Source organism: Oryzias latipes, chromosome 1, assembly GCF_002234675.1.
Source record: "Oryzias latipes chromosome 1, ASM223467v1".
Classification (NCBI taxonomy): Eukaryota; Metazoa; Chordata; class Actinopteri; order Beloniformes; family Adrianichthyidae; genus Oryzias; species Oryzias latipes.
In genome coordinates this window covers 28,879,437-28,893,281 of record NC_019859.2, presented here as the reverse complement: position 1 = coordinate 28,893,281, position 13,845 = coordinate 28,879,437, and the positions used below count along the sequence as shown (strand labels likewise).

General features: G+C 47.8%; 1 protein-coding gene across 6 annotated transcripts; it reads left to right on the top strand.

Moving 5' to 3' along the window:
- Positions 1–52: 52 nt before the first annotated feature.
- On the top strand, positions 53–13,836 carry LOC101171642. 6 transcript variants are annotated; one of them, XM_023959791.1, is made up of 12 exons: positions 53–172; positions 292–310; positions 376–562; positions 646–774; positions 2,049–4,167; positions 4,239–4,360; positions 6,004–6,102; positions 6,492–6,587; positions 10,056–10,157; positions 10,232–10,348; positions 13,164–13,240; positions 13,336–13,836. In XM_023959791.1, the coding sequence occupies exons 3-12, from the start codon at positions 422–424 to the stop codon at positions 13,484–13,486; spliced, it is 3,153 nt and encodes a 1,050-aa protein (XP_023815559.1). In that variant the 5' UTR covers positions 53–172; positions 292–310; positions 376–421; the 3' UTR covers positions 13,487–13,836. The 6 variants fall into 6 exon arrangements, with proteins under 6 accessions (XP_023815559.1, XP_023815554.1, XP_023815560.1 ...); XM_023959786.1 differs by having other exon boundaries at positions 111–310; positions 2,046–4,167; XM_023959792.1 differs by having other exon boundaries at positions 141–562; positions 2,046–4,167; positions 13,167–13,240.
- The last annotated feature ends 9 nt before the right edge of the window (positions 13,837–13,845 follow it).

Here is a 13,845-nt window from a genome sequence, read left to right as displayed (position 1 = left end):
TGTGTGTTTTTAAAAACGTATTTTTTTAAACCGATGAATGCTTGCTGAAGAGAAAGGCTGCTCCCCTCCCGGCCACCGTAGACTCCGCTCTGCTCCGTCCCGGGTTTTGTGGATTCTCGGCGGGCTCGCGGCTCTGAACGTCGGTTGCTCCGCGAGGAGAGGCGGGTAAAATGTAAACACAGATTCATCATGGAGGAGACTTTGAGTCCCGGTTTGTAATTAAACTTTAGAAAACTTTCCGTGATTAAAAGAAACTTTTACTTTCTTATTTGTGACCCCACCAACTCCTAGCCCTCTTCGCTAAATAAATGTAAGTCAGCGGTTTAATTCAATACGAACTTTACGGAGCTAGCTGTTAGTATTAGCCATCTCCAGGCAGCAAAGCTCCCCGCGCCGCCGCCGATGCAGCTCCTGAAACGCCATGATGGAGGACTACGACGTGTTCGTGCAGCGCGCCTTGTCCCGGCTGATGAGGAGCAGGCGGGACCCGGAGGAAGCCCGGAGCGCCGCGGCTCCGTCCTCCGTCATCCGCTTCCACGGTCTAGCCATCCTGCCCCCGCTGGTACGACGGCGCTGTCAGTGTCAGACACACACGCAGCCGGCGCTGGCTGCTGTCCTCTCGCTGATCTTGTGTTGTGATCGCAGTTGTCTGAAGAGCAGAGGCAGCAGATGCAGGCGCGCAGAGAGGAAGCTCGCGGAGCTGCAGCCCGCATGGAGCTGAAGAAGGAGCGTCCCAGGATGAGCTACGTCCAGACGCTCTTACGCAGCGTCCAGGTGAGCTGCTCCACCCGCGGCTTCAGGCGGTATGGATCCATGAAGTTCAGCGCTTTGGTCAGGGATCCTCCAGCACACCACGCAGACAGACAGAGCTGTTTTAGTCACTTCCTAAATATAATCTGTTACACTTCACCTGCTATTCCAGAGGATCTGCAGAGCATTTAGCATTTTAAGGACACTATTGTTATGGGATATCCAGGCCAACAATGTGGCTCATGTTTGGTAAAATGAAGATGAACTGAGGGCCAGAATGAGACACCATCCAAGACTGGTAAAAGCGGGATTAATGGGAATCATCCGTGAAAATCGTAACTCTTCTTGGTGTACGTAAACCCTCCAGGCCTGCCTAGGTGCTCACTTACTGTGGCTTGTTTCACATAGAATTAGATAGATAGATAGATAGATAGATAGATAGATAGATAGATAGATAGATAGATAGATAGATAGACAACTTTATTTATCCATTTGGGAGGTTCAAGAGGGTGATGGGCATTGATTCAGGGGATTCTATTTAGCAACAATATGATTCATAGCTTAATGTGTGTTTTATGGTGCAGTTCATAGTTGATACTGGAACATAATGAATGATCCGGTTGGATCATATTTGGCTAAAAGGTCAACTGGCGTGACTCAAAGATTAACACTCTGGGTGCTGAACAGTCCAGGCTCTTGCAAGATAATTAAGCATAAATTAAATAAATTGGATTGTAATGATGGTTTGATCATTTTGTGCTGTCATCACACCCGTGTTGTCCGTTGTGATGCACTTGGTCTTTTTTAGGTTATAGTAAAATAAACCTATGCCCAATACAAAAGGTATTTTTTTCCAATATTGATTATTGATTTATCTCAGTTTGAAACAATCTTTTAAGGGTTTAGGTTGATTCGATTCGATTAACAACTAGCATGAGGGGTAAACATATTTGGACAGCCCGATGCCTGAATGTCTCTCAAATGACCAAGACATTCTGTCAATAAAAAAGCAGGTGAAATTCTCACTGATCAGGCTGCGACAACAGACCTGAAGTCTTCCAGCGCTTTGAGGCTGTGTTCAGACTGGACACATTTGGTCCGCTTAAAGTGACCCAGAATTCCTTTTCCCAGATTATCCGGAACAGATTTTCAGTGTGAATGCACAGAATCACTGCTTTATTCAGGAATGATGCGATGAATGGGGGTCGGTGGCGTTCTTCATTTGAGTTGTGATGGCATTCATGGCATTGATGGAACCCCAAGTAAACCTCCTCCTTGTGTTTTTCTTTTAAAAGCAGCTGAGGAAGACTCCAACGCTGGAAGAGCTACTTCAGGAGTCTGACGTTCCGACCAAATGCTCTCCTCCTCCTTTTCCTCCCCCTCGGAGAAGCTCCTCAGAGTCCCACAGTGAGGCTTCTGTTAGGACCGAGCGTGGTCTTTCCCCAGCATCTGCAGAGAAGTTAGAAAGCAGTTCTCCTTCTCCACTCTCTCCCATCAGTGCCTCTCTCACTCCCGAAAAGCAAATCTGCTGTGAAGGGGGCATCAGTGGCCGAGTGGAAAGCCCCAACCCGCCAGAGCTGCAGTCCTGCTGTGGCGGACAGTTGTCTTCTTCAGGTTACTTGAGCCACAAGAGCGTAGAAATGTCTGTGTCCAGCGTGATGGACCAACAAATCTGCACCTTCAACTCTTCTGGAGAAGCTTGTGGCGTTGGAGGCGGGTTCCTTCACAGCACCTCAAATACAATAGCGGCTCGTCCAGATATTATTAGCCACCCTCCTGTGGATGGCGAGGAACTAGAGAGGAGCGGACTGGAGTGTTCCGTTTGTGGAGCCGCCTCTCTCTACGATCATCTGCCATCGGAGGAGTCTGGAAGTGTGGAGCAAACGGATGATGGTTCCTTCCCTGCGGTGCTTCAGTCTACGGATGGAGACGTAGATGAGGGGCCAGTCGCTGCTGGAGGAAACCCGGCCGAAACTGAACCAGGAGACAACCTGCTCCACTCGGAAAGGCTGTGTGAGGAGAAGCCTCATCCCCGGAGCCTCAAGGCCTTGCTGAAGAAATCTCAGGAGTACCGGCGGCAACAGCGGATGCTGAGGAACCAGTCCAGAAACGCCAACATCCAGCAGCTGCTGAGAACGCTAGCAGAGGAACAGAGCCTCTCCGATAAGGAGAACGATGAGCATCTCTGTAGGAACAACAGGGCTGCAGACGGAAACAGAACCAAAGAGCGGGGAGGGGCCCCATCAGTGGGAACGTCACAGAAACCCAGGGAGAACTATGAGATAATTGGGAGTGAAATCGCTGGGAACAACACCAGCACGGACACCCAGAGCTCTCCTGTAACAGGAAGTGGAGACACCTCAGAGCTTCATCTGGTTTCAAAAACAATCCTGAGAAATAAGCTGAACACTTTTCAGGAGTTGATCATCCCAGCTGACACCTCCCCACCTCAGGACTGCCTTCCCGGGGGCGCAGCCTTCTCTAAAGGAGCAGCTAAGTTCTGCAGTGTCCCAGCGCCCAGCTTCTGCTGCAGTCCCAGTCGATTCAAAGACGGCTGCGTCAAACATCTGCAACCCGCTGAAGGAGCCGAGACCTCCGAGGAGAAGCGAGGAGTTCAAGTTACCACGACTTCTGCAGGTGAGGAAGAGGAGGTGGAGGAGGAGGTGAGCGGCGTGTCAGCCCAAAGTTCACGGCACCTGGAGCACCTGGAGGTCAGCCTGACCGGCCTGAAGAGCCTGATCTCATGTCTGGAGTCTGCAGTGAAGGAAAGTCCGGAACAAACTGAGAGCAGCTGGAGGAAACGAACGGGTCAGAACCACTGCTCGGACTGCAGGCAGGGGGGCGATGAAGAGAAGGGGTGCGGTGAGGGGTCAGGACGACCCACTGCTATGAGCATCAGCGATGTGGAGGGCGCTGTGCTCACAGTCCAGGAGGCAGGAGGCCCCATCAGGCAGGCCTCAGTGGGGGGCAGTTACACCCAACGCAGAGACGGCCGGCAGCAGCCGCCCCCTCCCAAATGCGTCTTATCAGCAGCACCGCAGACACGGATCCCCTGTTTATTCCGAAACCCCCTGCATGGGAACGCAGCTCCAGGGGGGGTCTCTGTGCTTTCAGGGACAAGTTGCCGTCCGGCTGCAGGAGGAGGGCGCCCCCCCACAAAATCCCCGCCTCTCAATCATTCGTTTGACGTGGAAAAACCATCCGGACTCTGGCTCCTGGAAGGATCCGGAACCCCCCGGGATCCACAGTGTGGTGTCGGTCAGGGGGCACATCTGACCCCAGAGAGCGGGGGCGAGGAGCAGGCGGGGACGTCTAGGGTCAAACGGCGACTGGTGATGCATGAGACGGAGCAGACTCCAGAGAGGAGGACGGGGTGGGCGGGGCCTGTTGTTAGGCCCACCTCCAGCACCCCCACAGGTAAGAGCCCTGGCTGCAGGTGCACGTCGCTGCTCGTTCACCAGTCAGGATGTCCGTGTCTCCCTGTTCAGCTTCGGCCGGCTGGTTTGAGGACAGGGACGCCGACCAGCAGGAGCAGCTGAAGGAGGTCCACGCCGCCCGGCTCAGAGCCCTGCAGGAGGTGCACCGGCAGCAGCAGGAGCGACTCCTGCAGGTGAGGCGGGGCGTGACGTTGCTCTTGATGCATGACGGACAGGAAACCCTGCTGCGTCCACGGGTGTCCACCCACGCCCCACGCAGACGAAGCTGCTGCCGCTGTCTCAGACCTGCTTCTCCTGCGGTGGGGAGGTGTTCTCAGCATGTGAGATGTCAGAGACTCGGTCGCCCACTCTGCCTCACGTCCACCTGAGATCTTTGCTGTGGCTCCTGTAAACATCGCTTCATGTTTGCAGCAAACAAGTTATTGCTGCATAAATGCATCTCCAGCTCAAATGTTCTCCAGCCGAGTAAATAGTTCTTGAACTAAAGGAGGTTTGTGAATGAAGAAGAGCTCTCTGCAGCTCTTCTAAATCCCACCAGCTTCACTTATTACCTGAGTGGCATTTCACTCAGATGGAATCACTTCGTCTTAAATATAGAGTTTGTAAGATTTAATTAGCTAACTGGGAGTAAAACAGTAAAAACAGCTATGGTTAGTGAAATGCCCGTTATGGTTTTGTCTGTTCAGTTTTCCGTCCGTACATCACAGCAAAGGGATCATAGATTCAGGGCGCACGCCAGGTTATCTGTAGCAGAGCCTGATTTGTCGGCTGCGTTTGTTCCGTTGTGCGTTCAGACAAGGTGAACTGAAGCGTGGCGAGGCCGGCGAACATGTGGTGCGGATAGCGGTGCAGGCGCCGTTCAAAACTGCCGCTCTCCAAAGCTGCGTCGTCAGTCCCAATCGTTGGGGGGGGGGTCACGTCGTGGTCGTTGGTCTGAAATCATAACGACGACAATTCTCACATTTACTGTGGATTAGCCGTTTAAAATCAGCTTCCTTCAAATGTTTGCAGGTCTCACAATTTCTCTTAAAGCAGAAAGCAAATGTTTGGAGGCACACGTGCACACGCACCAGCGCACGCTCCCTCATTTACCTGTTAGTGTGCCCCTGGGTCCCGAAAGACATCTGCTCATTACAAGAGACCTTCAAACACCCCCACCTGCCCAAGCCGGGAAGAGAGTAGGGTACCATAAATGTTTCATTCTGTCCCTAAGAGGCGAGCTGGCACGGTCGCCCCTGACTATGTGTGTGCGCGCGTGCGTGCGTGCGCACGAGAGGCTTGAAGGACGCCGGCTGTTGGCTGGCAGCCTCTCCTGGAGCTGGTGTCTGTGTTTGTTCTTGGCCGGCGTCCGCAGCCCCGTTAATCGCCGCTTCTGCTAAATTGATGTGTCTTTAACAGCAGAATAATGAACAGAAGACACTTCATAGCAGGACATGTGACTCTCCTGTTCGTTCATCATTTGTGAGCGAGCTGGCCGGACTTTCTGGGGGGGGGGTGTTGACACAGAAAAGAAGAATAATTTGTTTAATTCATGACTGTCTGTGGTTCAGTGCCAGATCTTCCTGCTGAGCACCACCACTAGTGATGATTTTTCACCCCCCCCCCGCTTTGTGTCAAACCACCTTCCAACTGTTTTCTTTCATTTCCTGCTTGTCTTCTTTCTCCTCATCCTCTCCTTCATCAAACCTCCCCCCGTCTCTTACCACAATTCATTTCTTTCTCCCGCCTCATTTGTGCTTCTCTCCAATCCAATAATATATTCCTCCTCATCTGTTCCCAAACGTGCACACCTGCATCCCCCCCCCTCCTTTCCCAGGCTTTGGCGGCGCGTTTCCATCACCTCCAGAGCGTCTCCCTCCCTCGCTCCGTTTCAGGCTCCTGTCTCGGGGACACGCTGACCTTCTCCGTCCCTCAGGTACCCCACATGTGCCGTCCGATCAGTCTTTGACCTTTTGTCTGCTGGGCTCCTCCTCCTCTGATCACCATCAATCATGTCTTATTGTCGTTCTGCTGGATTCAGCCCGAGCGGCTCCACTTCATCTGCTGTGCATAAAGGGCCTTTAATGCTGCCGCTCTTGAATCAACAAGTGAATGCCGGCACATCAGCTGCTTATTATTTGGTTTCTCTCAGTGATGAGCTGTGTCCACTCGCTGTCGCGCTCTAAGCAGATGCCAGCCAAAGGACCTTGAAGCTGCGTGGGAAATGAATTGATTGTCATTGATGGAATTAGCATTCTCCTCTCTTCCCCTCATGTCTTCATCATTCTCCCCTCTGGGGGATTTCTCCTCTCCTCTCCTCATCAGCACCTGCGCCCCCTGCTGGCAGCGGCTGTGAAGGGTTTTCTGACGCGCAGACTGCTGAGGACTGAGCGCGTGGCGCAGCTGCTGCGCACCATCAGGGTACGTGAACGCAGCCCATCAGCTGCCAACTCACATTCTGTTGGGATGTTTTCTAATATTGAACAAAAGCTACCAGGAGTCTGGAACCGAGGTTTAAAACAGAGAAGTATTGACATATTGGAGTCAGTGGCGGGTTTTGATATGGGCGATGTGGGCGGTCGCCCAGGGCGGCACGTCATAGGGGGCGGCATTTGCCGTGCCTGATGCGTTACACATAATGTGCTACATACTGAATTCAAAGAGGAAGCTTGGAGCTTTTAATTTGAAATTGCTTCAGCAGCCGACACTTAATGCTTTTATTTTAATACATCAGACTATTAAGAATGTCTTCCTCCTATTTCCTCTTCAAACTTATGGTGCAAAAAAAAAATAAAAATAGAATACCTCAGAGTGAAACAACGTAAAACAGGCCCATGAAAAGGAATTAGGCAGAACAAACACCCGTGCTCAACTAAGGTTGGGCGATGTCCCCTAAATTGGCCGTTGACGATGTTTGCTGTCAACCATCGGGATGGACGATGACATCGTCGGGGGGGGGGGGGGGGGGGGGGGTATTTTTGCATTTTTCGTTCTTATATAACTGCTATTCGTTATTTTGCTTTTTTCATCTTATTTCCCAACTAATGGTTAATCCGCGATGATCCAGTATAAACTGAGGGAAGTGACTTTAACAGAAAAAGTAACAAGCAAGATAGAAAAGAAGTAGTCCGCTCCCGCACTTCACTAGTGAAGTGGACCGGCGGAGCGCGGATTACAGCTTTGTGTTTGATGGGAAGGGGGGGGGGGGGGGGGTGCTTTGTTACATGAGCCGTATGTGTGGGAGATTTAAGACTGCGATCCGTCCCGCAGCTCTAGGGGTACTACCTACCGAACTCAGAACCGGGTCTAAACGTGTGTCTGAGCACAGCTCGGATCGTCAGCAGACACACAGCGGTTTGAGCATCAAAGCAGAAATGTCGCTCAGTCCTTAGAAAACATTCAAACAATGACGTGGATTTGTGTTTCCAGTCGTGTCCCGACTAAATAAAGGCTGATGTTACACACAGGATGCAGCGCCACCCAAAGCTAATGTTGTTAGCCCGTGTTAGCATACTGCTAATCCTGGCTTCGTTCAGAAAAAGCACTGACCACACGGATTAAAATTCAAATGATGAGCGAACAGGTGTTTCATAATAACCGTAACATTATTAAAAGCACGTTTAGAAGGTCATCTTGTATTTTACCGAGCTGACATGTCAATGTATATAGCCGCTCGGCGCTGTTATCGTTTTGTATTGAATTGTTACATTCTATAAAGTTGGGAAAAAAAGCCGCTCGGCGGAAGTTGTATCCCCTTCCGGTTTTCAAACTGCGCATGTGCGAATACTGCGCGTGTGCGAATGATTTATTCCGACCGAAATTGTGACCTTAGTGAACGTTTTTATATTCTGAAAACATTTTTCTGGGCCCATGTACACGCTTGAATTCTAATCCGACCATTGATCCCATCAAGATATTTTGTACATGTAACCGCGGCTTATGGTGTCGACGCGCAACGTGGCGGGGGCGTGGCATCACGATGGTGGTCTCTCCATCGGGATGTCAGTCACCCATCACGATGGACGATGATATCGTCCATCGGCCCAACCCTATGCTCAACCCAATTTCGAAAAAAGCAGGCAATGGAGATTATTTCCCACAATTCTTTGCTCCGACACAGCAGACCCGATGCGCACGTGACCACCGCCCTCTGCTACAAGACTCTTGCGGCCACACCTCTTTGCGGTAGTCTTTCGAACATAAGTCAAAAAACTCGAGAGGGGAGCGCAACTCGCGGTGGCTGGCTGAATCACACTAACAGGTGATTGGGAGTCTTTTTCTATCTAACAATCAACTCTGGGCCGCAGCTGCGCCTCCCGTCATAGAGACGGAGCCGCGTGTGTCAGAGGGAAGGGGAGGGGGAGGGGGGATGAGCGCAGACCATTTTTTATGGATTGAGTTTTTTTGGAGGTTTTCTACTGTTGGTGTTGCACAAATTTAGGGAAATGCCAAATATTTTTGGAGTAATCCCACTGATGAGTTCTATGATTTAGTCTTTAATGTTTTATAAGACCTAAACATATTAATCACAATAAGTTTTATTTTTTAGATCTAATCCCTCTGATATGTTTCACAAAGACACACACAGGACGTCACACATTAAGAAATTATTGCTAAAAATGAAGCAGGAGTCCAGCTCTAAAAAAAATGCTCTAAAAAATGATGAAAGAGCAAAAAAATGGAATTATTTGATATGTAATTTCTTATTAATATTTCCAGGCTTTCTTTGTTTTTGTCCTGCAGCATGTTCATATTTGTATAATTTTGACAGAATATATTTAAATGGAGAACAAAATATTACAAGTTATTTAAGGTTTAACTTGAGTTATTCTGGATTAATGTTCCTGTTTTTATTCATATTTATGTTCAAAAAGTTCAGTGTAAAAGGTTTAAAAGTTTAGCTTTAGTGTGTAGTTCAGTAAATCTTTATCTTCTTCGGCTCAAAACCTTAAGCGTGTTTTTAACTAAGGCCCCCTGTGTGACTGAGTTTGACCCCCCTGTAATACGAGTCTAGAAAATTCATGCATTTTTTGAGTAAAATGGCTAAATAGAAGATAGGGAACACAACAGGATGTTGTCAAATTTTGTATGTGTGCGCGGGGGGGGGCTGGTGGGGTTACTCGCCCAGGGAGTACCGGTAAGTTAGTGTAGAACCGCCACTGTATTGGAGTCTCAGCCATGTTGACTTCCTGTCACTGCCTCCTCAAAATGCCCCTTTCTAGATGATGGTTAGACCTGCTGTCATTAGTAAATGCATTACATGTTCTCACAGCCGTTTGCTGCGTCGGACCTGCAGCAGCGTCGTGATTGAAAAGACCTCATTCTGCAGATGATGCTGCCAAATGCCCTATTTCTGTTACATCCATGTTTATGCTGTTTAGGGCTGCACAATATGAGGAAAACTTGACATGTTAGTGATCATTATTGCAAAGACAATATAACATGCGATACATATACAAATAGCAAAACAACCAAAAACATTTCCATTTCACGGCAACAGTCTAAATAAGAGTCAAAATGACTTAAATAACACCCCAAAGGAGACGAGCATCTATTATAAAATGGGTCCATCCCGTTGGTTAAATGCATAAATGGATTTATTTGATTGATTAAATACTTCAAGCTGCCTTAAGATTGTTTGAGCACATTTAAGGTTACCATTTATTGCAGTTTTCTCCAACTTTTGGGATGTGCATATAGCACAGCTTGATATCGCAATAACGATAAAATTGCGATTTATTGTGCAGTCCTAACTCTGTTTATGTTATTTTCATTCTGTTGGATAAAAAATTATGAATTTATGTGAGATAGGAATGTTTCTATTTCATTGAAATGAAAAAAACCAAACTTTGGTGGAGTTGGGTGGGACTGATGATGCCGCTGATGCAGGACACGCAGCAGTTCCTGCAGAGCTTCCAGCAGCAGAGTGTGGCCAGAGGAGCCGTCTGCAGCAGGCAGGACGTCGTACTGCAGGAGAGAGTCGCCCTGCAGGTAAGACGCCAAGCATGCTGGAACTCATCTGTCAGTCCACCGACTCTCTGAAACCCCGGCGATTCCTTTTGCAGCTCCGCGCCGCTCGTTACGAGCTGTACGACGTTTTCTTCAGCCTGTCAGCCAGAGAGAGGATGCAGATGATCGGCTGGGACAGAGAGCTGGCAAAGGAGAGGGAAGTCAGACGGCAGGTGATCCCCCGCTTCCTCTGCATGTGCGCAGTCCTGTGGTGGTTAAATTAGATGAAGCCGTCTCACGGCAGGATGTGGAGGAACACCGTCTGTTTTCAGAGCTTCTGATGGGGAACCCCGCAGCACAAGACGTTGATTTTTGGTGCTCTGCTGGAAGAAAGGCTGCTCCCTTGCTTCCCTCCTCCTGTGCTCTACCATGAATTTTCTAAGGGGGGGGGGGGGTGTAATTAAAACTTCAGAGCATTTTCTTGCAAAAAAGTTGCTCCTATTCTGATTGTGGGGTTACAGAAGACTGTCCATCGATTTGTGAAGCCAAAGGTGGGTAGATGTGACAGAGTTTAAAATATTGAATCAAACAGTAAATATGCTCCTGGTAGCGTGTTATTCTGAGCCCCAGATGTTTGTTGTTTTAACCTCCTGCTAAAAAATGCTGCTTTGGAGCTGCTGGAAAGAAGGAAATTCTGACAGTGGATGGAACGTTATGTAAGGGTTAATTCAATTCAATTTTATTTGTATAGCCCAAATTCACAACAACAGTCGTCTCGATGGGCTTCGTATCGGTAATTGAAAAAGTTAAACATAAAATCAAAAGGGTCATGAATACATAGAATTCAAGAGGAAAATACTAAATTGAACTAACAAACTGACTAAACTAAACTGGACATCCCTGCCCTTAGACCCCCCTTCACAGTATGGAAAAACTCCGGAATTCCGGAAAAAACGAAGAAACCTCAGGGGTGTCCACATGAAGGAGGGACCCTCCACCAGGACGGACAGGCGATTAACCAGAACTCAATGGCCGACGAAGTGTGCATTATTACCTTTTAACGCACGCCGTGGAAGCCTGAACCTTCGCGTCGGACGGTTGCTTCCGCCAAGTGCGTTAAAAAGTAATAATGCACACTTCGAAGGCCATTAACCCGCTTACACCATGGTCACTTACAAAAGCAATATTCGTCCGCGTCGCGCAGCACAACCGCTGCAGTCAAGATTCTGCGATATGTGTATATATATATATATATATATATATATATATATATATATATATATATATATATATATATATATATATATATATATATATATATATATATATATATATATATATATGCTGATCTTCGCGATGGGTTGAATAAAGCATTAGTTCAGAGAGAAAGTTCATCTCTTACCGCTTGTTTTTGTCCAAACGATGAAGCAAAAGCCGGCGCAGTGATACAAAACATTTAAGCTAGGTGACCGGAACTTCTTTTTTCACCGTGCGGTTATGAGGTTTTAACGCACACCCAGCAGCCAATCAGAATCGAGTATTCACCCGGACCATGGTATATGAGGAAGGTGCGGTGGAAGCAGTCCTTTTTACCTCACCATGAAGTTCAAAACAGTCAGACCTCCTGTAACCCCCTCCCTATCACGCCCCTCCACCCGTCGAACACCTCATGCTCCGCCCACCGCCCGGCCTGTACGAGGCTGAAGTGGACATGTGACATTTCTAGCTTCCAGGTTCCCTGAACTTTTGAGGGGAAAGTTTATCTTCTTCCTCTAAAATGGCTGCAGCTGCTTTAAACTTTATGGGTTGACTGGATTTTGTGCTGGAACCACTAAAATGTGATCTAGATTTTCCCTTAACCCAAAACTGTCAAAGTGGAAGCTAAGAAATTGGACGCCAACTTCAGACTCGTCCCACATATAAGAAGCGATGCCTAAAAATAAAAAAAAAAGAATAAAAATAACAGAGCCTTAAACTAGTATTTTCTCAACATAATAATAAAAGTGAATCTGACATTTGAGCAAATTTATAAGCAGCGTCCATTTATGCAATGGCCATAAATGCATATTTGGAGTAAAGACTCCTGGTTATTGTCGGTTGAATGCAGATTTCTGTTTTCTTTGAAGTCAAAGGCTCTTCTCTGGATCCTCTGGATCTTCTCTGCTAAAGTAAATTTTCCAAAAACGTTTTGTTTTTTTCAAACTTTGCCAGCTTGGATGGAGGTTTCAATCTAGCGATCAGAAGGTAGCGGATGTATTTTCGACCGAGCGACTCGACATCCGTCAACATTAGGTCTGATGTGGTGGAGAGAATCCGGTAGTTTTCCAAAAATAAAACTTCCTTCAGAATCAGATTAGAAATAAAATGGAACAAATGTAGCGGTAGGTCATGTTTGTTTTTCTCTACTCGGCCCGGTACCAACTGTCCCACAGACCGGTACTGATCCGTGGCCCGGGACTTCAGAATTCTCTGTGCACAGAAACGTGTGGGCGGGGAAATTTGGGAACATTTCATTCTGACTCCTGTTCCACATCGATATCAGGTTATTATGGTATGTCAGCATCACACTGGGCCAGGCAGGTTTTCAACATGTGAAAAGACTGAAGAGTTGATCCTCGAAGACGTTAATCACACAGTCAGACATCTGCAGAGCATCTGCTCCAGAAAGGTGTGGTGACTCACTGTCATCACAATTTCCATCAGTCACTTTGTATTGTTGTCTTTTCATGTTGTGTAGTGACACACAGGTGTTTGCTGGCACAAACTCATTAGTGACACACACCGTCTAACTACATTTTTGTGCATTTCAAACACTTTCTGCTTAGGAATCCCCCCGCCTCGTACTTTAGTCTGCTTCTTTCAGCTGAGAAGCCTGAGGCAAAGCAGCAGCAATTTAACAGTTTCATCATGTTCTCCACACCAGGAAAGACTTGCTGCTACATTCTTTGTAAAAGAAGACTAAATGCTAAATAATTTTAAAATTGTGGCTCTCCAGCTTTCATAGCTACCCTGCTGTTCTTCCAGACTGTTTTCTGTCTGTTTGTCTAGAAGACAGGAAGTTGTCCAGGACAGACGATACTGTCAGCTGCAACACAGAAGTCACTGGAGAGGAAGAGAGAAGCCATGTGAGTTTGCACTACGTTACCATGACAACGCCCATGTATGAGCCAACCTGCATCAGCTGCAGCTCGATTCTTCCCCTTCTTTCCCTGCGCTCCAGGATTCAGAGAAAAGTTGCTGAAAGGACCGGGGGATTTAGGACCAGGACCGGACCGAAGCTCTTTGACGACAAACCGCAACCAAGGAAACAAGGACAGACTAGAGCGCGTCTGCAGAGAGCCACAAAGAGCGCCGGCTCCTCCAAACCGTGACTCCTTCACTATGAGGCCCAGCTAAGCTGCAGCGTCTCAGGGTAATCTAGAGTCAATGCAGAAACTCGGCTGGTCGTGCATTTACCCGCCAAAATGCTCACGCTGAAAATGTTTTGTGTTTCTTTTTTTTGTTCGGGCCGTTGGGCATCTCCAGCTGCCCCTCCCATTGCGTTCATGGTTAAACAGACTGTCTTCAAAAATATTCTCAAAAGGATGTGTGTCTGTCATATTTAAAGTAGACTGTTTGAAATGTTCTTCTCAGCCTTAAACTTTATTCTCAGCTGAAAAAGCCTTTTCAGTTTTCATTTCTGGTCTTTTATGTTATTTATTAATAAAGTTTTTTACTCTGATGTTGTGCT

Coding starts and splice junctions, on each gene's coding strand:
- LOC101171642 (XM_023959786.1), top strand. CDS start 422: ATGATGGAGGACTACGACGTGTTCGTGCAGCGCGCCTTGTCCCGGCTG. Junction 4,361..6,003: donor AGCAGGAGCGACTCCTGCAG/GTGAGGCGGGGC, acceptor CTCCTTTCCCAG/GCTTTGGCGGCGCGTTTCCA. Junction 6,588..10,055: donor AGCTGCTGCGCACCATCAGG/GTACGTGAACGC, acceptor CCGCTGATGCAG/GACACGCAGCAGTTCCTGCA.